Here is a 22,342-nt window from a genome sequence, read left to right on the forward strand (position 1 = left end):
ATGGAACCAATATACAAATTACTACTTAAAAACCTCATTGAAAGATTACTGAGAAAATATTTTGGCTTCGAGAAAAGAGACATGACTCTGGTACAGAAAGCAAGACAAATATTCATAATTGAAGTGGCCCTCAACTTGTGCCTACTTTTATGGCAGCCCTAGAAAACTTACCTTCAAAATTATGCTTTTGGGGAGACTGTGAGGGTGATTAAAATCTACAGTATTAGTAATAGCATACAATGTTCAATTCAGAGGGAGCTATAATGGGATAGGGATGTGCACCCCTGGATGCAGAAGACTCTAAACTTCTAGTTCTCTCCAATTTCATTTGTTGAATGTTTGACTTCTGTCAAATATTTAACATTAAGCAAGATTTTTCTTTTTAAAATATTTATTTTTGTATTATTATTTATATTTGTGTGTACATGTGTGTGTGCTCTGTGAGGGTGCCTATGGAGTCCAGAAGAGGGTGTCAGATCTCTGGAGCTGGGGTTGCAAGAGATTATAAGATTCCTGACTTGCAAAGTTTTCTTAAGAACTGAGCCATCTCTCTAGTTCCAAGAATGATTTTTCCTTTAAAATATATAATTGTGAACGTGATTGTTGGGGGAGGGTGGTAATGGGGGGAGGATGGGGAGGGGAACACCCATAGGGAAGGGTAGGGGGAGGGATTAGGGGGATATTTTCCCAGAAACCAGGAAAGGGAATAACAATCGAAATGTAAATAAGAAATACCCAATTTAATAAAGATGAATATATATATATATATATATATATATATATATATATATATATATATATATATATATATATATATAATTGAGCAGACAGAATAAGTTCAAGCTAGCTCTTTTCCTCTGAAATATATCATGGAGTTTGGGACTGAATACTCACCTCAACATGTTGACAAGTTTGGATGAGTTTAGCCAAAAGGGTCTCCAGTTCTGTGTTTCTCTTAATAAGATTGGTGAGATTACTCTCCAAATTTTGCTGTTTAAAAAAGAAAGAGAGAAATGTTACTCTGCATACCTTTCTACTTTAGTATGTGCAAAATTATTAATCCTCAGAGAAAGGATAAATTTTTCAGAGGTATTAATGCTATTAATTCTTTTTTAGGTACTAATTAATTTAAACTAGATTTTCAAAAGTTGTATTTCAAAGATTTTTTGAGAAATATTAAAATTTGATCTTCCTTATTCAGGATTACTCTGTTACTTAAATTACACTTAATTAGATATTTAGTAATAAGTTCTTGGTAGATACAGAACTCTGGAGAAAGTACATAGTTATACCTTTGCCTGAGTCAGAAATGATAATATATAGTTTAATTGCAGCGTTTTCAGGTTTACCAATTTATAATTAGGAGGAGGTTAATCTTTTCAAACTAGGTTTGAATTGACTAGATACGGTTAAAATATTGTGACTTATAGAATTCATAAGGAGTTCTTGTCACCCATATGACACACACATATACCATACTTTCCAGTCATAATATAGGTTATCCTTTGCTTGTATTTTCCTCTCTATCTGTGTAAATGTCCTTGAACATTATATTCATATCATTATGCATTTAAATATAGGACCATTCTTTCAGAACATTAAATTTAAAGATTCCTGGAGTAAATATTTAATCACAGTTTTTACCATGATAACCATGTGCTTTGAGTCAGTCATTAAAATTTCTCCATTCCTCCTTGCTCCATGTGTTCTCCATTTAAACTGTCCATTCACTTATTATACATATTATTCACAAATATGTATTGTGGCTATGGCTCAGTGGTAAAGCACTTGCTTAGCAAGGCACTGGACTCTATCAAACCAAAGAAAGACAAGCAACAACGAAACATTTCACCTTAGAATTTATGAAAAATTTAGCCTGTTTTCCTAAACTTTTCACTTAGACACCTATATTAAGAGAGAGAATTATTTTCAACTTACATTTAATATGAGTGTGTCAGAAGTAGAAATCTGTTTTTTAATGAATTCAATGAATTAATCTAGCATTTATTTTATTACTTAAGTTTGAGTACTTTTATTTATTTATTTGTTTGAAATACAGACTTCAGTTGTAGTCCAGGCTGTCCACAAACTCTCCCTCCCCCGACTTAGCATCTCACATGCTTGGACGGCAAGTATGAACCAAGATACCAAGCTTGCGTAGTGGTTTTTATAATGAGCACATTTTTGTTTCCAGTAGGTTCTTCATAACGTAGCCTATTCTTGTTAAAGTGATTTCTGTTCCTCTTCCAAGAATGCAACTCCCCTCATAATTCCGAGAAAGCTAAACATACTTATTCTTAAGCTCTTTTGGGAAAGAAAAGGTCCGCATTTCCTGGTGTTTGCTTAGAATTTCCCAAGAATCTGAGCTTAGTTCGTGTCTTGTAATTTTTGTCTGACAGTTTATCTGCTACGAACTTTGTTCTTGGTGCTGTGATTTGGGTATTAATGTAGCCTAGCCAGTGGAGGTGCATAGTCCAAGTTTAGGACTTGTTCTTTTCCCAAAGAGGGTACTCTCACAAGACACCAATGTTAAAGTGAGACACAAATCCTGCTTTGGCTGGATGCCTTGCTTCCTTCCATGTGACTTCCATGTCTGGCTTCAATTCCAGAGAAGGTGTGAGGTGTCCTGTGAGCCAAGTGTGTTCATAAGGAATTTTTGCTTTCAGCTGTGTGAGGCTTGGCTTTTTTCAGAGGAAGTGTACACTCCTGTGAGTGTTTCCTATATCCCCACTGTTCTCCATCCACACTTCCTGAAGCAGTCAAGCTTCTGTCTCCATCATTTCCCTCATTCCATCTCAAAACCTTGATATTATCCCACTCATGCTCAAGCTTGGGTATATACACTTAAAGACATTTTACAGAATGAGTCCAACAGCAGTTGAGACACAACCTGGTTGTTTTCAAATGAATCCTAACACACACACACACACACACACACACACACACACACACACACACACACGCACATGCAAAGTGTTTCTACTTTTTGAAGTAAATGAATGGCACCTGTTAATGACTTTAGAATCAGAGAATCAGTCTTGAGATTAGACATTCCATTACTCGGTATCTTTGGTTTAGATATGATTATTGTAAGGTGAAATTTTCAGCATTTCTTTAGTGTGTTAATCTTAAGAGAATCCTTTTAGTTTTCTTCTTGGCTGACCATTCATGACAGGAAATTTCTAGGGAAATACATCATCTAACTATTTGCAGGTCAATTGTCATAAGTATGGCTTTTCTAAATCTAGTCAGTAAGAAACCAAACAAATGTGATCCAACATATTCAGATTTTACAAACATCTGCTTGTTCCCCTCCTATTATTAAGCAGAACTCATGCATAAAATCTGTTTTTAATCAACAGACACAAAACCTAAAGCCTGTGGTTTAAGCTCTTTGACCAACTCAGGTCCTTTGGGGTTATTCAAATTGAAAAAGTAGAAATGTTAGCGAAGTCCACAAAGAATTACTGAGGTAGTTAAAATACAATAAATGGAAATTCAGCTGGGAGAAAGACTTTTTTCAGGTAGTACCAAAGGGGTTGACAACACTTTTGAGAGCACATGGCAACAGGATAGTAACAAAATCCAGTCTTCACTAAGCCGTGCATCCGCAAGCTTCCACTACAGGGACTTTCCTGGAGGTTTTCTGGAATTTATCTCTGTTAATAACATCCTGTGTGGTGGTGAGCAGCTTTTTAACCTCCTAATTTTGACTGTGCTTTGTGGGTAAAAAAAGATAACACTTTTCAATGTAAGAGTCTCGGAACTACAGCACTTGAGATTTGAAGGCAGGAGGATCAGTAGTTAAGGTCACCCTTAGTGACATGAAACCCTGATTCAAAACAAAACAAAGCAAAATTTCCCTATGTAATGCCTACTTCTTTATGCATATTTGGTAGTCTAGAGAATTCAAAAATTAGTTTTAGTTTTCTATTGTCACCATAAAACCACCAATATTTTTCATGTTCTGGTCAAGCCACATTTTAGAGAAACCCAAACTATAGGTAATCATTTATGATTAAGAAGAGGTGTGAGCTATCATTCCAAATGAGTAAACCAGTATATATATCTTTAGCTCAATTTCCTATATATCACATGAGGATAATGGTCAACCCACTTATCTATGCCATCACTAAAGTGATATGAGAAAAACAACATATACAACAGGAAGCTACAGTTGTTGATTGAAGGAAAGAATCATTCAACCTGTTCTTATAGCAATACTGTAATAATAATGCCTTCAGTGGGCATTATTTTCAACTTTTCTGATGGGCTTTTTCTCTTTCCTGCATGTATTTGTGATCTTCTGTCTCAGGGTTGTTTCTGGACCTGGAAAAGGCAACTGTGTTTCTGTGGAGACCCAAGAGAAACTCCTGAACCTAGAATCAGTTCTCTACCAGAAAATACTTGCAATTACTAGACAAATCTTGCAGTTCCCTTATCATCTGGATGAGACCAATTTGGATCTCAGTTTATAAAAAACTCCCCTACAGCCTCATTGGGTAGAAATGAATGGATCCTTAGAAATGGCATGCTCACTAACATATCCTCTTTCCTCTCTCTTCCTTGTGCTTTGTGGTTCATATCCCAGTTCAAACTCTCAGAGTCTGCTTCTGGAAAACTGATCTACAACTGCTTCAATGGATATCATAATATATTTGGGTATTATTCCTTTTGATGAGGAATGATGAGAGTGGTTGATTTGATAATTCATTGTTTGAGAAAGGTATTTGCAAATTTTCTCTTTTTCCTCAACTAATGTCTATCGTTTGTTTCTAAAGGTCATAGAGCCTCCAAATTCCAAGTTCTAGTGTGACATTGTTAACAAAAATATAACGTGAGACAAACATCCGAGTCACGTTTTAAAATTCTTAGTAGTTAAGGTTTTAAAACTAAATTTAATGATATTATTTCAGAATATCACCAATATGCAAACATTGATGGAATGTTTTATATTATTTTTCCCTTCTTATTGCTAAGTCTTTGGAATATTAACTCACACATGTTAGTTTATTTCAAGTGCACCACAGGAAAATAAAGCTAGTGACTAATAAGTGACAGTAGAGTACTACACTCTCAAAAGGCCTTTTCAGTAAAGAGCCACATAGAACTTGTGTTAGCTTTACATGGTCTGTGACAATGATTTGGTTCTATTGTTGTTTCATTATAAAAACAGCCACAGACAGAGCGTATAAAAATGAGTGAACATTATACTATTGTGCTTTAATAAAACTTCATTTACAAAACAGGTAATAAATAAGATTTTACCTGTAACTATTGCTTGCCAACACTTGGTACAGACTGTACAATGTAAAAAATAAAATAAAATGTCATAATTTTTCTGGACTACTAGTATCTACACACGCACACACACACACACACACACACACACACACACACACACACACACAATGCTAATCCTTGTCTTTACCCTTTTGTGGAAGAATGCAAGCACAGACATAGGCACATGGGCCTCAAGAGGAATTCTTTGTAGACAAGATAGAAATAAGTACTTTTTGCTTGTGTCTGGCTAGGTTAACTCTCAAAACAATCTGAGAAAAATTCAACATCAATTTGACCTGTAGACATTTTACTCCTTAAAAACATAATGATTAAGCTCCCAAGACCTAACATGTACATTCAGATCCTAGCTCTAAGACTTCTGAGAAGTCCTCTCCTTCTCTGTGCCTCACTTTCTTTATGAACCTGCTCAGGTAAAAACGTGAAGAAATGGATGTGACAACACAAGCAAGAGCCTGGGACAAAGTGTTCTAAGAGTCCTGGGTACACAGCATAAAGAATATTTATGAGTATTATAAAAGCTTAATTTTGCACCCTACCATCATCAAACTAAAAAATATTTTCCTCCACGTTGCAAACTATTTAGTCAATAGATTTAGCCTACCCTACAGTATAATTCCCAGAAATACTGAGTCCAATTTTTATTATAGTCTCATGATTGTATTAATATCACTATTTTCATCTTCTTAGCTACAGAGAGAGAGAGAGAGAGAGAGAGAGAGAGAGAGAGAGAGAGAGAGAAAGTGGGGAGGGAAAGAGGGAGAGGGGAAGTGGGAGGGAGAGGGAGAGGGAGAGGGAGAGAGAATGAGAGAGCTAGTTCTCACTGAATGCTAATATCACTAGATGATGCCATATTATTACCTGAAGCCTTCTTTTCTTTCTAATGTAAATAAGTTTTTGTAGAGTCTTAACTGAGTGTCTCTTTCTCCTACTCCTTCAACTCTCTCACTATGCTTCTGTCATCCTATGACAGTGTTGTGTGGGTCCCAGCTTGATTTTCAGGCTAAGCACAGGCACATTATCATCCCTGTGCCTAGAGTGCATATGGAAATAATCACTTTTAAAAAGAGAGCAAAAGAAAACCATTGTATGCATCAAGAACCTATCATATACTCATCTCTGCTTATCCCTTCCCCACCATACATCTTCAAATAATCACAGGGAAACATTCAGCATGAAAAACCTGAATATTCACTGGACATTTTTCTAAAGTCCAATATAGTAAATCATTGACATATTTGCTCCAAATTCTATCTTAGATCAAAGCAAGTTCTCCTAGGGTTAATTCATAACCTGTTCCTCAGGGAGTTTTTTCACAGTACTATTAATTCTATGAGAGGAAAGAACCAACTAACAGTCATTGTTGAGAAGGTTAAGTACTATGATTTGAATATGGTTTAATGGTTCCATAAGGATGCATCTGCAATTAAAATGTGGCCTTGATAGTGGGTGCTACTGGAAAGTTATAGAAAGAGCCTTTATGGTTAGGATCTTGAGAGAGATCACTGGGTAACACAACTTAGAAGGTCATTTTCATGAGGTTCATTGGTGGTCCTTTCAAGAAGCCTGTTATATAAAAGACTGAGGCTGAAGTTCCCCCAAGTTCACTCCATCTCCTGGCTCTAGACATGATTTCTTTTTTTTTATTTTAATTTTATTTTTTTCTGTAGGGGAATAAATGGGATGGGAGAGTGGTTGTGGGTGTGCGTGTTTACACATGGTGCAAGTACATGGCAAATGCTCTGTGATCTTGTTTTCAAAATACCCTACCATCTGCACACAGAATTCTGTCCTTCCAAGGTAATATCCCCAGTGACTCTAACATAAAGTATATACTAAATGTACATAAAGTATTCATTCTACATCTCCGTGGATACGTAGCTTCAAGTAGACAGTGTTAGATATAATACATGGTTTGTTTATTTCTGTGTCTAATTCTAAATTTAATTTCATTTTCTATGTATTTCTTTTTATTGCTTTTTATAGGATATTTTTATTTACATTTCAAATGTAACCACCTCCCCAGCTCCGAAAAAAAAAAAGAATCAAATGTAACCACCTATCCACTCCCCCCTCTCCCTTCTTTTATGAGCGTGTTTCACTCCAACAAACAATTCTACCATTGCCTTCTACAATTGGTATGAGTCCTTCAGTACAACTCAGTCAACATAGGTACCATGACCTTGAATCTGGAGAACTATGAAGTAAACAAACCTTTCCTTCACTCACAGCCACAGAGCAAAGAGAAACAGGAAGATTTGAAGTTCATGCCAGACCAGGCTGCATAGAGAGCTACTGTCTAACCAAAAAATATAAAAAGGAAAACCATTAAAGCTTTTCTTTTTGTAAAATGTTAACTGCTTGGTGTATTTTATTATAGTTCAAACAAGCTGACCAATACCAAAAAGTTTTAGTGAGTTTTACTACTCCTCCATGCATTCTTCCAACCACTACTACCACAGAGGAATGCAAACAGTTCAGGATGATACCTATAAGTGTAATGATGCAAGTGACTCTTATATGAACCAAAAAATGTAACGCAGGCCAGATTCTGAAAGATAAAATTGTAAAAGGTGTGTGGCATTGTAATAGGTGTGTGGCATACATTTTTATGCATAAAGGTGATTTATATTCTTCCTATTATCTTTTTAAGGTATGTATTTGTAATTAATTTTCATTGAGTTGTTTAACCTATTATATGGTGCATATTTAGTGAAGTCTGAGTTGATGCTTTAACACTCTATGTTGAGACAGGTAATTTTTATACCAATTTGCATGTTAAGCCTTGAGGCATCTATGTGGACATCAACAGAGAACAGTAAATCCACCTTAACAGATGATCTTTGTTCTTCTACCCAATCAAATAACTAGGTAAGCAGACAAATGCTCCTAATTTCAGCCTTTGGAGACTTATACCTAAGAGTTGAATTGCTGGGAATTAATGACATGTCATTGAACTCTACCATTAAAATGTAGGGCTGAAATAGGAGATTTCAGCAATTCCTTTTGGGTTTTCCCAGGCCTTAAAGAATGTTTGCTCTTATTCTGAAGTCAATACTTCAGAATCTCTTTAAAGTATAATATTAGGTCTGGATACCTTTCAAGGCAAACACAGATCTGGCTTGTTTCACTCTACAACATTCAGAGCGACATTCAGGAACTGTGTTCATAGGCCTGACACCTAATACCACCACTCAAATGCCATCAGGATACAGACATGTCGAGTGCCACAACCTGTATATTTTCTTCTGAGGAACGTTAATCACAATCCTTAATATGAAAACACACTTGTATTAACACATGCCACCTGCATAAAAGCATAAATTCTTTATATGTAACTGAACTCTTAAGATGTTTTAATTATGTTGCAAGACTCTGAGGGTATCTTCAGGCATGGCTTCCAAAAGACTGCAAATACATGTGATTGGTGTTGGTTTAATTTTTAATGCTTTTTTTAATTGGTTATGAAGGTTACTATTTCCAAATGCGCTGGCAAGGCAGGCTGCCCAGGGAACTTCAAAACCTAATAAAACACAATCTGCATACAAATTCAAGTCTAGTGTTCCATGGACTACCATTTAAGTAATTTTGATACGTGATCCTGTATTTACCTTGTCAGGTTTTATTTGAAATTTCTATATTAACACCACAAAATCAGTTCTATATATTTATGAATTCCATCATCAGGAGTTCAATGTTTATTTTTCTAACCTTGCAGTCAATAATATACAGAGAACAATCTTTAAATACTGTTTATTGTCTTAGATGTACTTTCAAATTTTAATTGAGGTATACAAATATCATCTCTATATTAATTTAGTTATAACTCAATGCTGTGTTACTTCTAGGTATTAAGATATGAGTGGCCTTTTTATTTACTCCTTATTTCTATTTCTGCCTTTATAAGAAGTGAGAAATTAACTAATAAATGCATGTAGGTCTTTTGCCCCAGTTCTCGTAATGGAAAACAGTACCTTGCACATGCCAGGTGAGTGTTTTACCAGCAAGACAAATCTCCAGCCCTACACTTGTCCATTCTTAGAATCACTACTGATTGAAGCTATTCTAACAAAGAAACTTTGAACATCTCGAACTTAAAAATAATGACTGAAGTTAAAAGCTTTGTGCCTGGAGAGAAATGTTAACAAGAATGTGACTATATTGTCAGCAGAACACATTAAGAAGCATTTTATAAGATTACACCACATAGGTCTTTCTGGCATGAATACTATAATTTTGCAGTTTTCCTGGTACTCTCTTTGCCTCAGCACTGCACTAGAGGCTGTAATAACCTTTCCCAAGAGAAAATTTACTTTGTCAATTAAGAGTTATATGGTTCAGGAAATAGTCTGTCTGTCTGTCTCCTCTGTCTGTCTGTCTCATCTGTCTGTCTATCCATCTGTCTTGTCTGTCTGATTGACCATCTGTCCATTTCTTTCATCTGTCTGTCTACCTGTCTGCCTCCTCTGTCTGTACATCTATCTGTCTGACTGACCATCTGTCTTCCTCTTCTGTCTGTTTCATCTGTCTACCTGTTTATTTCCTCTGTATGTACATCAGTCTGTCTGTCTCTCTGTCTTATCTGTCTGTCTATTTGACCAACTGGCTCATCTGTCCTTATGTCAGTCTACCTGCCTATTTCAGCTGCCTGTCTGTCTGATTGTCTCATCTGTCCGTCTGTTGGTCTGTCTGCTCTATTTTTTCCTTCACACACACACACACACACACACACACACACACACACACACACACTTCATTTACATTTGTTGAAGTGAAAAGCTTTCACCCCATGATTATATGCTTATAATATCTTAAAACCAAAGCTGATGGCCTATAGTCACAAGCCAGAGCTTATCTCCTGCCTGATTTTCTGTGGCTTGTCAGATATGACATTACATTTTGGCATTTTCACCCTTTATTTTTTTAGACAGACTGGACTCAAACTTCTGCCTTTACCTTTGTATATTGAGATTACAGACATGTACCATCACACACAATGCCTCTAGAAGTAGTTTATTTTTAATTTTAAAAAAAGTATTTTTTGTTATTTTAGGTGTTTGGGGGGCATGTACATCTGTGTGCCATCTTATGCAGTGCCCACAGACAACAGAAGAGGACATCAGACCCCCTAGAACTAGAGCCACTATGGCTGTGAGCCTTCATATGGGTGCTGGGAACCTAGTTTATGTCTTTTGTAAGAACAAATAAAGTGTTCTTAACCTCTGAGCCTTCCCTCCAGCCCCTAGACATAGTTGGTTCCCTGCCTATTATTCATTCATTCATTCATTCATTCATTCACTCATTCACTTTGTATCCTGATTAGAAATAGGTTTTTTACATTAAAAGTAAGAGTGAAATTTAGGGCATGTGAAAAGTTTAAGAAATTCATGTAGAGCGCTGCCTAGCGAGTGCGAGGCCCTGGGTTCGGTCGCCAGCTCCAAAAAAAAAAAAAAGAAAAAAAAAGAAATTCATATTTTTGCTCCTATGAAATCTTAACGGATCATGCATGCCCCAATTCTTAGATGGTCTATCTATTTTTAACTTTGTTCAACAGTCTTTGAAGAAAATATATTTGCTATTTGGATATTTGCTGAAAATTGTTCTCATTTGTTTTGTTTTGTACAAGGAGTTCAAGTACTTTTTTTATTATTTTATACAGAATAGTCTCTGCTGTTCCAAACTATATAAAAGATTCACTATAAAATGCAAACATTTTCAGCCCTAACTGTAGTATAGGAGTGTGCTTCAAATTCTACTCCATCAATACATGAAATTCGAAAAGAGAAGAATCTTCTCTTTAATAACATTTATTTCATTTCAGAGAAAAGTAACTAAATCACTGGTAAAATGTAATAAATGATTGGAAAATTATTTTATTTGTGGGTTTTGTTCAGGGCAATGAAAGATTTAGATCAAGGAAGAGAAAGAAACTTTCTTTTCAAATTCAATCAAGTTAATAAACCAAGGACATGTCCACACCCGCGGATCCCGGCCCGCAGCAGCTCTCTGCTCCCAAACCCCGTGGGAGAGAGACCTCACCGCCTGGTCAGGTGGGCACTCCTGAGGCTGCAGAGCGGAGGAGACCACCAACACTGCCCACCCCTGCCCACATCCCTGGCCCAAGAGGCAACTGTATAAGGCCTCTGGGTTCCCGTAGGGGAGGGCCCAGGAGCGGCAGGACACCTGCGCCTGAGACACCGCCGGAACCTGAAGGAAACAGACCAGATAAACAGTTCTCTGCACCCAAATCCCGTGGGAGGGAGAGCTAAACCTACAGAGAGGCAGACACGCCTGGGAAACCAGAGGAGACTGCACTCTGCACACATCCAGACGCGAGAGGAAAACACCAAACGCCATCTGGAACCCTGGTGCACGGAGGCTCCCGGAAAGAGCAGCGCATATCTTCCCGGTTGCTGCCGCCGCGGAGAGGACTTAGGCAGTACACCACGAGCACACTTGAGCCTCGGTACCTCAGGTAGGACCAACTTTTCCCCTGCAAGTGACCTGCCTGGTGAACTCAAGACACAGGCCCACAGGAACAGCTGAAGACCTGTAGAGAGGAAAAACTACACGCACGAAAGCAGAACACTCTGTCCCCATAACTGGCTGAAAGAAAACAGGAAAACAGGTCTACAGCACTCCTGACACACAGGCTTATAGGACAGTCTAGCTACTGTCAGAAATAGCAGAACAAAGTAACACTAGAGATAATCTGATGGCAGGAGGCAAGCGCAGGAACCCAAGCAACAGAAACCAAGACTACATGGCATCATCGGAGCCCAATTCTCCCACCAAAATAAACATGGAATATCCAAACACACCAGAAAGGCAAGATCTAGTTTCAAAATCATATTTGATCATGATGCTAGAGGCCTTCAAGAAAGACGTGAAGAACTCCCTTAGAGAACAAGTAGAAGCCTACAGAGAAGAATCGCAAAAATGCCTGAAAGAATTCCAGGAAAACACAATCAAACGGTTGAAGGAATTAAAAATGGAAATAGAAGCAATCAAGAAAGAACACATGGAAACAACCCTGGATATAGAAAATCAAAAGAAGAGACAAGGAGCTGTAGATAGAAGCCTCACCAACAGAATACAAGAGATGGAAGAGAGAATCTCGGGAGCAGAAGATTCCCTAGAAATCATTGACTCAACTGTCAAAGATAATGTAAAGCGGAAAAAGCTACTGGTCCAAAACATACAGGAAATCCAGTACTCAATGAGAAGATCAAACCTAAGGATAATAGGTATAGAAGAGAGTGAAGACTCCCAGCTCAAAGGACCAGTAAATATCTTCAACAAAATCATAGAAGAAAACTTCCCTAACCTAAAAAAAAAGATATCCATAGGCATACAAGAAGCCTACAGAACTCCAAATAGATTGGACCAGAAAAGAAACACCTCCCGTCACATAATAGTCAAAACACCAAACGCACAAAATAAAGAAAGAATATTAAAAGCAGTAAGGGAAAAAGGTCAAGTAACATATAAAGGCAGACCTATCAGAATCACACCAGACTTTTCGCCAGAAACTATGAAGGCCAGAAGATCCTGGACAGATGTCATACAGACCCTAAGAGAACACAAGTGCCAGCCCAGGTTACTGTATCCTGCAAAACTCTCAACTAACAGAGATGGAGAAACCAAGATATTCCATGACAAAACCAAATTTACACAATATCTTTCTACAAATCCAGCACTACAAAGGATAATAAAGGGTAAAGCCCAACATAAGGAAGCAAGCTATACCCTAGAAGAAGCAAGAAACTAATCGTCTTGGCAACAGAACAAAGAGAAGAAAAGCACACAAACATAACCTCACATCCAAATATGAATATAACAGGAAGCAATAATCACTATTCCTTAATATCTCTCAACATCAATGGCCTCAACTCCCCAATAAAAAGACATAGATTAACAAACTGGATATGCAACGAGGACCCTGCATTCTGCTGCTTACAGGAAACACACCTCAGAGACAAAGACAAACACTACCTCAGGGTGAAAGGCTGGAAAACAACTTTCCAAGCAAATGGTCAGAAGAAGCAAGCTGGAGTAGCCATTCTAATATCAAATAAAATCAATTTTCAATTAAAAGTCATCAAAAAAGATAAGGAAGGACACTTCATATTCATCAAAGGAAAAATCAACCAAGATGAACTCTCAATCCTAAATATCTATGCCCCAAATACAAGGGCACCTACATACGTAAAAGAAACCTTACTAAAGCCCAAAACACACATTGCACCTCACACAATAATAGTGGGAGATTTCAACACCCCACTCTCATCAATGGACAGATCATGGAAACAGAAATTACACAGAGACGTAGACAGACTAAGAGAAATCATGAGCCAAATGGACTTAACAGATATTTATAGAACATTCTATCCTAAAGCAAAAGGATATACCTTCTTCTCAGCTCCTCATGGTACTTTCTCCAAAATTGACCATATAGTTGGTCAAAAAACGGGCCTCAACAGGTACAGAAAGATAGAAATAATCCCATGCGTGCTATCAGACCACCACGGCCTAAAACTGGTCTTCAATAACAATAAGGGAAGAATGCCCACATATACGTGGAAATTGAACAATGCTCTACTCAATGATAACCTAGTCAAGGAAGAAATAAAGACAGAAATTAAAGACTTTTTAGAATTTAATGAAAATGAAGGTACAACATACCCAAACTTATGGGACACAATGAAAGCTGTGCTAAGAGGAAAACTCATAGCGCTGAGTGCCTGCAGAAAGAAACAGGAAAGAGCATATGTCAGCAGCTTGACAGCACACCTAAAAGCTCTAGAACAAAAAGAAGCAAATACACCCAGGAGGAGTAGAAGGCAGGAAATAATCAAACTCAGAGCTGAAATCAACCAAGTAGAAACAAAAAGGACCATAGAAAGAATCAACAGAACCAAAAGTTGGTTCTTTGAGAAAATCAACAAGATAGATAAACCCTTAGCCAGACTAACGAGAGGACCCTGAGTGTGTCCAAATTAACAAAATCAGAAATGAAAAGGGAGACATAACTACAGATTCAGAGGAAATTCAAAAAATCATCAGATCTTACTATAAAAGCCTATATTCAACAAAACTTGAAAATCTACAGGAAATGGACAATTTCCTAGACAAATATCAGGTACCGAAGTTAAATCAGGAACAGATAAACCAGTTAAACAACCCCATAACTCCTAAGGAAATAGAAGCAGGCATTAAAGGTCTCCCAACCAAAAAGAGCCCAGGTCCAGACGGGTTTAGTGCAGAATTCTATCAAACCTTCATAGAAGACCTCATACCAATATTATCCAAACTATTCCACAAAATTGAAACAGATGGATCACTACCGAATTCCTTCTATGAAGCCACAATTACTCTTATACCTAAACCACACAAAGACACAACAAAGAAAGAGAACTTCAGACCAATTTCCCTTATGAATATCGACACAAAAATACTCAATAAAATTCTGGCAAACCGAATCCAAGAGCACATCAAAACAATCATCCACCATGATCAAGTAGGCTTCATCCCAGGCATGCAGGGATGGTTTAATATACGGAAAACCATCAACGTGATCCGTTATATAAACAAACTGAAAGAACAGAACCACATGATCATTTCATTAGATGCTGAGAAAGCATTTGACAAAATTCAACACCCCTTCATGATAAAAGTCCTGGAAAGAATAGGAATTCAAGGCCCATACCTAAACATAGTAAAAGCCATATACAGCAAACCAGTTGCTAACATTAAACTAAATGGAGAGAAACTTGAAGCAATCCCACTAAAATCAGGGACTAGACAAGGCTGCCCACTCTCTCCCTACTTATTCAATATAGTTCTTGAAGTTCTAGCCAGAGCAATCAGACAACAAAAGGAGGTCAAGGGGATACAGTTCGGAAAAGAAGTCAAAATATCACTATTTGCAGATGATATGATAGTTTATTTAAGTGATCCCAAAAGTTCCACCAGAGAACTATTAAAGCTGATAAACAACTTCAGCAAAGTGGCTGGGTATAAAATTAACTCAAATAAATCAGTAGCCTTCCTCTACACAAAAGAGAAACAAGTCGAGAAAGAAATTAGGGAAACGACACCCTTCATAATAGACCCAAATAATATAAAGTACCTCGGTGTGACTTTATCCAAGCAAGTAAAAGATCTGTACAATAAGAACTTCAAGACACTGAAGAAAGAAATTGAAGAAGACCTCAGAAGATGGAAAGATCTCCCATGCTCATGGATTGGCAGGATTAATATAGTAAAAATGGCCATTTTACCAAAAGCGATCTACAGATTCAATGCAATCCCCATCAAAATACCAATCCAATTCTTCAAAGAGTTAGACAGAACAATTCGCAAATTCATCTGGAATAACAAAAAACCCAGGATAGCTAAAACTATCCTCAACAATAAAAGGACTTCAGGGGGAATCACTATCCCTGAACTCAAGCAGTATTACAGAGCAATAGTGATAAAAACTGCATGGTATTGGTACAGAGACAGACAGATAGACCAATGGAATAGAATTGAAGACCCAGAAATGAACCCACACACCTATGGTCACTTGATTTTTGACAAAGGAGCCAAAACCATCCAATGGAAAAAAGATAGCATTTTCAGCAAATGGTGCTGGTTCAACTGGAGGGCAACATGTAGAAGAATGCAGATCGATCCATGCTTATCACCCTGTACAAAGCTTAAGTCCAAGTGGATCAAGGACCTCCACATCAAACCTGATACACTCAAACTTATAGAAGAAAAAGTAGGGAAGCATCTGGAACACATGGGCACTGGAAAAAATTTCCTGAACAAAACACCAATGGCTTATGCTCTAAGATCAAGAATCGACAAATGGGATCTCATAAAACTGCAAAGCTTCTGTAAGGCAAAGGACACCGTGGTTAGGACAAATCGGCAACCAACAGATTGGGAAAAGATCTTTACCAATCCTACAACAGATAGAGGCCTTATATCCAAAATATACAAAGAACTCAAGAAGTTAGACCGCAGGGAGACAAATAACCCTATTAAAAAATGGGGTTCAGAGCTAAACAAAGAATTCACAGCTGAGGAATGCCGAATGGCTGAGAAACACCTAAAGAAATGTTCAACATCTTTAGTCATAAGGGAAATGCAAATCAAAACAACCCTGAGATTTCACCTCACACCAGTGAGAATGGCTATGATCAAAAACTCAGGTGACAGCAGATGCTGGCGAGGATGCGGAGAAAGAGGAACACTCCTCCATTGTTGGTGGGATTGCAGACTGGTACAACCATTCTGGAAATCAGTATGGAGTTTCCTCAGAAAATTGGACATTGAACTGCCTGAGGATCCAGCTATACCTCTCTTGGGCATATACCCAAAAGTTGCCCCAACATATACAAAAGGCACGTGCTCCACTATGTTCATCGCAGCCTTTTTTATAATAGCCAGAAGCTGGAAAGAACCCAGATGCCCTTCAACAGAGGAATGGATACAGAAAATATGGTACATCTACACAATGGAATATTACTCAGCTATCAAAAACAACGGCTTTATGAAATTCGTAGGCAAATGGTTGGAACTGGAAAATATCATCCTGAGTGAGCTAACCCAAACACAGAAAGACATACATGGTATACACTCACTGATAAGTGGCTATTAGCCCAAATGCTTGAATTACCCTAGATGCCTAGAACAAATGAAACTCGAGACGGATGATCAAAATGTGAATGCTTCACTCCTTCTCTAAAAGGGGAACAAGAATACCCTTGGCAGGGATTAGAGAGGCAAAGATTAAAACAGAGACTGAAGGAACTCCCATTCAGAGCCTGCCCCACATGTGGCCCATACATATACAGCCACCCAAGTAGACAAGATGGATGAAGCAAAGAAGTGCAGACCGACAGGAGCCGGATGTAGATCTCTCCTGAGAGACACAGCCAGAATACAGCAAATACAGCGAATGCCAGCAGCAAACCACTGAACTGAGAATAGGACCCCCGTTGAAGGAATCAGAGAAAGAACTGGAAGAGCTTGAAGGGGCTCAAGACCCCATATGTACAACAATGCCAAGCAACCAGAGCTTCCAGGGACTAAGCCACTACCTAAAGACTATACATGGACTGACCCTGGACTCTGACCTCATAGGTAGCAATGAATATCCTAGTAAGAGCACCAGTGGAAGGGGAAGCCCTGGGTCCTGCTAAGACTGAACCCCCAGTGAACTAGACTGTTGGGGGGAGGGCGGCAATGGGGGGATAGTTGGGAGGGGAACACCCATAAGGAAGGGGAGGGGGGAGGGGGATGTTTACCGGGAAACCAAAGAATTATTATTACGTATTAAATAAATTAAAAAAAAAAAGCCCTGGAAACCACCAATATCCCATGGTGACCCAAGAAGGAGAATAAAAATGAGCCAGTCAGTAATGCAAAAAAAAGAAAATAAATAAATAAATAAACCAAGAACATGAACATAGCTTAGTTAGTTTTTGTTCATGACTAAGTAAATTGAGTTGGAAGGGGGCAAAAATTTGCAATCACTTAATTGCTGTCTTGGTTGATGCTGTTTCCCTCAGCCTTTTTCTCCCTCAGTCATAAAATAGACCTTTAAGTGGGAGGGGGACTTAGAGCACTATATAACTAATGTCAATAAAATTCCCGATATCGATGGATGTCTTACATGTTGTTTGCATATATCATGTACAGCTTTACTTTCCCCACCATTCAGCGATTGACTAATGGTATTCTTATCTCCTTTCTTCCATTTTAAGTAGATAATGACATTGTCAGATACTCATTAATAAACACATTCTAGCCTTCCTACCTGAAACAGCATTTTAATTGATATCACATAACATTTATAAGTCTTGAGTCATCGAGTAGTACCATAGCCTTAGACAGATACAAATATATTTTTTGTTATTCAGATACTCTAGGAAGACAAAATATCTTCTTTAAGACAAGAATGTCACATCCAGTATGTCATGTTGGTTCCAATGGATATCCAAAATAAACTTTGATCTTATAATCTTGCATAGGTAACTAGGACTTATTTTGTTTACACAATAATGTTACCTTTCCAAGTTTTAGGTTTCACAGGAATTGCTGTTTTTGGCCCAAATGCTGAAAATGACTATTAAAATTTAGTATGTGATCAGCTTTACTCTTAAATTTGTAGGATTCAGAGGAAGGATTCATACTAGTCACAATTTTCACATACCCTCATTGGTGATACAAAATGTATTTAAAGCCAAAGGGGGTGAGAAACTTTGTCTGGTATGTTGGGAATTTATAAAAATCAATGTTGTGTAAGAGAATGCTCCTATTGGTACATTTTACAAAATCAAAGAATAAGAAAGTATCCTATTGTTTTCCATATCTCAATAACCTTCCAAGGAAGATACTTTACTTGGGTTGAGAAAGTGTGAATTTCAAATTATTTTAATAACTGTTTCTTTGTTCTTTAGTTCCCACCCTTACTCACCCCTTTCCTTCAATCTTTAATAGTACTCACACTGCGTTTATCCACATAAAATAATTTCCTAGGTTGAAGTGAATGTAGTATGGGTACATTAGCAGGAAGCATGATGATGGCCATGTAGTAGGTGAAGGGTTTTTTCTTGAACTTAAATACACTTTTCTGTGGATTTAGAAAACATGACAGTTGGTTTACACCTCCTTCTCAAACAGAGAATTGGAATAAACTGGTCTGGGGAAAGGTTCAGAAGTTCCTCATGATATAAATGCAGCAAATATTGAAAAATCACTACTTACAAGGAAGTCATAAGGTGGGTTTTATAATGAAAAATATTAATGATTAGTGGAATTTTTAATTTTATGCTCAATTAGTTACTCAAACTAAAATAATAGTTTTCCATGTTGATAAAAGCTATACAAATAAAATTACAGATAGTTGCATACAGAAATATGAATTTATCATAGAAAATATTAGGAAATTTTGTAAAACAGTGGTTAGCAGACAAACACATATTGTTGTTGCTAAGAAATTTAGGGAATGATTTGTTGAATCATTTCAGTATCATGAATACTTAAATTTAACTTCTTTTCATATTTTATAGAAACATTTCTATCATAAATTTGGTACGTTGTCTTCAGCAGTGATTAATGAGAAATGCAACAAAATTATACTATAGGTATGTATAATTCAACGATATTGTTAATGTACTAAGCTGAAGATTTAGGAGACAAATTTCAGCCTCTAGCAGCAAAAGAAGTGGCTCACTACTCTATTCATTATTTTTTTCAAAGACTAACTCTGGTAATATGACTACCCTGAACATAAAATGTCTGGTAGCCTAAAATGTAAAATGCAAATATTTCAGTGATTGAAACTGAAGTGATAACATAGTACTATTTCTTTGATTAATGACTACTTTCCTGAGGGGAAAAATTCTTGAGAGTTAATTACTTAACTTGCAGTACTGTACAAAAAGAATTACTCAACTCTTTTCCCAATAGAGTTCATTTATGTATACATAACCAAAGACAACGTAAGGGTCATTGTACTTCAAAAAGGAACGATCTCTCATTTCCCTGGAATACATTTTCGCTTACCTACATAATGTTTTGCTAATGAGGCAAAGTCAAGGAATAAATGTTGATTTTTAAAAAGTACCATTGGCCGTTAAGCAAGTTGGAAGAAGCTGTCTAATACACAGAGAACTAGAAGAGACTTGCCAGTTATAACAGTTACAAATCACTACACACTCCAGAAAGAAAGCCTGGAGGTTTTAGGGGTTCCACTGGCTAACAGCAGCAGTCCTAAGACGCTGGTGAGAAAGAGATTGCTGAACCCTACTCCAGAACTTCTGGCTACAACTTTGGAATTCTGATAGGTATCCAACTATGAGAACCACTTATCCAAAATATCCCAACATCCTTCACCTTGAATGGAATCAAGCTTTCCTCAGGTTTCCTAAAGGAAATGAGAGAGTGGAGAAGCTAATAGGTAGTTAAGGGATTTCCCTGCTGCATCTGTCCACCCTGCTTCTCTCATTACACGTTGGAGAAAGATAATTTATGGAAGACCATTTATCCTCTACATGATTTAATACCACTCTTACCATAATTTTAAGTTAGAGGATCCTGAGATACCCAACAAATCAGATTTAGCCACTTGCCCCATGGCCATAATATGGAGGACTGGTGGCCTTCCATAAATCATTATCTTTCTCCAATGTGTTTTATTTTAATAAGTGGCCATTTACAGTGAATGGCCAAATTTTCAAGTACACAATTATTAAAATTAAAGGTATGCTTAGGCAGTATACCATTTTCACAAGTATGCTTTCTGCTAGAACATGTTCTCCCACTTCCACTTATGATAAAATGGTGAGATCATATATTCACTTGTCCTTCCTAATGCATTCGTTTTTACAGTGTCAACTTTGTCCTCTTCCTATCTACTCACATGCTGGTCTCAGATCTCAACATAGACCTAAACACTCATCTCTCCTCCAAGTTTTATACTGTTAGGCCTGATGCTGTCTAGTTACGTTAAATATGGCTTTCAAAACTGCATTCTCTTTCCCTTTGGAATATCTTCTCATCTTCTAGCTTTACAAAAGATATTATTATCCTCTAATTGTAAAACTCAGCATAATTTAACAGTGTTTCCTCTCCCTTTTGCCTGTGTCCAACCACTGCCTAAAGCCTGTTGGGTTCTTTGATTAAGACAGCATCTCTCTAATTCAGCAGTTAAGAGCACTGGTTGCTCTTCCAGAAGACCTGAGTTCAATTCCTAACACCTACATGATAGATCACAACTGTCTGTAGATCCAGTTCCAGAGGATCTGGCACTTTCACACAGACAGATACCAGTGTGCATAAAGATAAATCTTGTTTTAAAGACAGCAACTCTCTATGTATTCCATGCTGGCTGGCTTCAAGCTTACAATCTTCTCTCTTATTCCTTAAGTGCTGAGACTTGTAGGAGTGCTGACTCCAGGTACAGTTTTTTCTTTCTTCCTAAGGTTACTATTCTAAACATCTTCTATGAAATTTTGGCTCCATTCCTTTTATTTTTGAGCAGTCAAACTGTATAGCATAGAGTCATCCAAGTAAATTTCTGAGTAAGCTAATACTGCTTCAAAACTCAAAATTTTATCCATTCTTAATAGATCAAATCATGTTTTGAACTGGTATGAGAAATCCTCAATACTATAATAGGTTTAGAGTTTCTCCAATCGAGCCAGCTATAATTGGAAGCACAGTACAAAATGAACATTCAACTTTAGTGAAACTGGATTCTTTAATTGGCTAGTAACTCTGTCCACTGTTCATTGGGGGCCTTCAGTTGTGTCTTTCCATCAATCTAGGTACTTTTTGCCTGTTCTTGCACAGCAACTCATTGTCTAGCAGAGGTATAACTATTTAAATAGAGGTTTTCTTGATAAAAGAGTACACAAATAGCAAAGTAACTGAAAATTTCCTGTCTGTAACTGAACTCACATGAAGCCAAATGTTAATTCCACTGCAAAATTGGATAGAATTAAGTCACATGGTTCTGAATACATCAGTACATATTTGAGACATCAAGCCCCAGTTCACTGTACTATAAAAACACTGATTAAATTAGTTTCAGAAAATTGTTCTGCAGCCAAGGAGCTATCTGCTGCACAATGGTCCATGCAATAAATCTTAGACTATACATGCTGACAGGTGTGAGATGATTTATTGAATCAAGAGACAAGGGATTGCGGACAATTACTAAGAATCATACACTCTTTTCAGTGCAACGTTATTTTACTTAACACAGGCAATTGAGACGGAAACTGCTATTATAACAATAGCCACCTTTTCTCAGACATCTCTAATTCTACATATTAAAGATGATCCAGAAATGAAATCATTAGATGGTGCTGTTGGCGCTACATCAGACAGATGACTTAATAATGATCCATCTCCCTGCAGCAACACTCATCTCTGTTAATAATCAAAGAATGTATACTACCCATGACCTCCAAACATTGCTTTAATCATGGTAGCACCAGGATTTACAATATCTGATCTGATTTTTCTTTGCAATATG

The 22,342-nt window shown here is 37.3% G+C and overlaps 1 protein-coding gene across 8 annotated transcripts in view; it reads right to left on the minus strand.

The window, feature by feature from the left end:
- The window catches only part of Mid1 (midline 1), a 381,084-nt gene that overhangs the window by 76,697 nt on the left and 282,045 nt on the right, over nucleotides 1-22,342 (minus strand). For all 8 annotated transcript variants that reach the window (XM_087600601.1, NM_001431606.1, NM_001431607.1 and 5 more), the window contains 1 exon segment: nucleotides 895-990. In XM_087600601.1, the coding sequence (XP_087456727.1) occupies nucleotides 895-990 (96 nt within the window).

Source organism: Rattus norvegicus, chromosome X, assembly GCF_021556685.1.
Source record: "Rattus norvegicus strain SHRSP/BbbUtx chromosome X, alternate assembly SHRSP_T2T, whole genome shotgun sequence".
NCBI lineage: Eukaryota > Metazoa > Chordata > Mammalia > Rodentia > Muridae > Rattus > Rattus norvegicus.